At 30.9% G+C, this 2,515-nt stretch overlaps 1 protein-coding gene across 3 annotated transcripts in view; it reads right to left on the reverse strand.

The window, feature by feature from the left end:
* LOC104725908 overlaps window positions 1-1,130 on the reverse strand; it is a 2,432-nt gene extending 1,302 nt beyond the window's left edge. The window contains exons 1-6 of one of the 3 annotated variants that reach the window (XM_010444659.2): window positions 994-1,130; window positions 852-902; window positions 573-713; window positions 297-402; window positions 143-184; window positions 6-62 (exon numbers count right to left, since the gene is read on the reverse strand). In XM_010444659.2, the coding sequence (XP_010442961.1) occupies window positions 6-62; window positions 143-184; window positions 297-402; window positions 573-713; window positions 852-902; window positions 994-1,130 (534 nt within the window). Of the gene's footprint in view, window positions 1-5; window positions 63-142; window positions 185-296; window positions 403-561; window positions 714-851; window positions 903-993 lie in introns of those variants that run through there. The other 2 variants (XM_019232966.1, XM_010444660.2) reach the window with 2 other exon arrangements.

The raw sequence follows: 2,515 nt of genomic DNA on the forward strand, positions 1-2,515 counted from the left end.
CTCACAATCTTGCAAGAACCTAACTGTAACAGACCATGTCCAGCTTGAATCACAGCAATTGTCTGGTCAAATATAAACAGTGTTAAGGTAAAGATCAAGTAACAGTAAAAAAAATAACCAAAGAAGAAGTTTGATAATTGACCTGGATGCCTGATTCGAATTGGTCGGTCCATTCTGGAGGAAGCTGCAATAATTTTTTTTGACTTTAAGTGTAAGGTAACCATCAAAATCATAAATTCATCATCTAACCAAAAAAAAAAAAAAAAAAGATCTGTGGAAGATTAGAGGAAACGTACAGCATCAAAAGAACTCTGCCAGTAATTAGCAAGATTTGGTTCAGATTCAGATGGTTCTTTGAAAACCCACTTGTGACATTTATCAGAAGCAACTTTACCCATCAATCTGCAGATATAAAAAACATCACAACAAGATCATAACTTGTGTGTGTAGTATATATAACTAATATATCTTTAGCTAATTATGAAAGTGATTATTATTAGGGTGTGTTTATATAATGACTCTAATTATCTTTCTCCATAATTACTTATATATAACACCTACCCAGTACCCACCCTTCTCCATAATTATATAACTGAATGGACATCTTGCTGAAAGCTTTTCTGACAAGATCTTCACCTTCAATGTCTGGTTCCACACAAAGATCCTCACCACTTCTTCCTCCTCCGCAAAACCCATCTTCCCACATCAACATCCTTTTGAATAAAAAGACAAGAAAGAAAAAAGTTTGTTATAGGAAAAAGAGATCTTGGGTTGAAAACAGAGCTACTCTGTTTCTGTCTCTCATAGTCCTTAAAAAAAAAGCAAAAGAAGAAGGAGACAAGAAGACTCACAAGCTGCCACTTTCATCACCAATCTTGCAGCCATTACCACCACGGACCCTCCTGAAATCAAAAAGAGAAACCAAAAAGGGGGGTAAAGAAACAGAGAAAGAGAGAGAACAAATGATGAACAGAGAGAGGGATGTGTATGTACGGTCGGGGACGAATGGTCCAGAAAACAGAGTAAATCCAGTCGGAGTTAAGACAGACGCTTCTAAGTGCTTCATGAAGTGCCATCATTCCTACAGCATCTTTGCTTCTATCTCCTCCTCCAACTCCTGAACCCACCATGTCTCTCTCTCTCTTTCTTTATCTCTCTCTCTCTCACTTCAAAAAAAAAAAAAAGAACCACTTCAGAAGTCTCCAAAGACGACACAACTTCTTTTGTTAAGAATCATCACAAGTCTTTAGCTTTCTTCAGACAGAGTCTGTCTTTGCCAAATATTATAAACTACTATAGAGCAGTACCACTGAAAAGAAGAAAAGAAAAGAAAAGAAAATAAGTTATCTTTTGTTTTCCTGTGTAAGAGAGCAAAAGAGTTTGTCAACCACAGAGTCTCATCTCTCTCTCTCTCCTTCTTTTAGTTTCTCTCACTACTGTTCGTTCTTTTTATTTGTTCTGAGTCTTCTTTATTTTATTTTTTAGTGTACAGAGAGAAATTATGTTAATCGAAAACCCGGCGACAAGTTAGGGTTTAGCCGTTTAGGGATATATTATATTTATTTTTAATTTGTTGGAATATCCATAAATATATATATATATTATTTCTTTTAAGGTTTATCACCATTGTCATAATGTCATCTCCACTTATCGATTTTGCATTCATCAATATTTATTTGGTCCACCTATTTTTTCTTACTAACATTTAGGAGAAGTATTGGTTTAGGATTTAGAAAAAATTTTAATGATTTTATGTTCTCGCTGATTGTTAGAATCATAGAAAATTGAAAGTTAAAATGAAGGATTCTAAGAGATTGTTTAGGAAGTTTTTTAAAATTTTGATGATTTGTTTTTTTTAATCTTGTAAAATCTCTTTATTTGATGAAAGAGTTTTCATGACTTTTGTTATGAAGGAAATGATATAAAATCTTAAACCAATAATATAAAATTTGAATTCATTAACAATTCAAGATTCTTTTGTTTTACTTGAATAACATAAAACTTTTAATGATTTTATAAAACTTTTAATCCAATAACACTAGATTTATCAAGATTTTAGATAATTTTTTACAAATCCACAACCAATAACACCAAATTTTTTAAGAGTTTTTAAAAGTCTTGATTGAATAATAACATATTTTACCTAACTTTTAAAGTCATTAAAATTCTTTCTAAATCCTAAACCAATACCTCCCTCTTAAGTTTTTCTTTTTCTTTTCTTATCACAAATCTACTATTTTAACTGAGTATTTTTTTAACAAATATTTTTTTTTAACAAAATCATGGTTGTTTGATTAGTTTATAAATTGGGGTTCAGGTATTTTCCTGCTATTTTAATTATAGTCAGTTACACTTGTATGGATACTAGTATATTATTATATCCTAGAATTAATTAGAAATGTTATAAACTGCAAAATTATTCATTTTGAACAAATTCTAAAAATGAGTTTTGATTTAGAATGGTATTTTTTTCATTTAAAACATGAATGAACTTTGTCGAAATTGCATATTTGTC

This window comes from Camelina sativa, chromosome 11 (genome assembly GCF_000633955.1).
Source record: "Camelina sativa cultivar DH55 chromosome 11, Cs, whole genome shotgun sequence".
Lineage (NCBI taxonomy): Eukaryota > Viridiplantae > Streptophyta > Magnoliopsida > Brassicales > Brassicaceae > Camelina > Camelina sativa.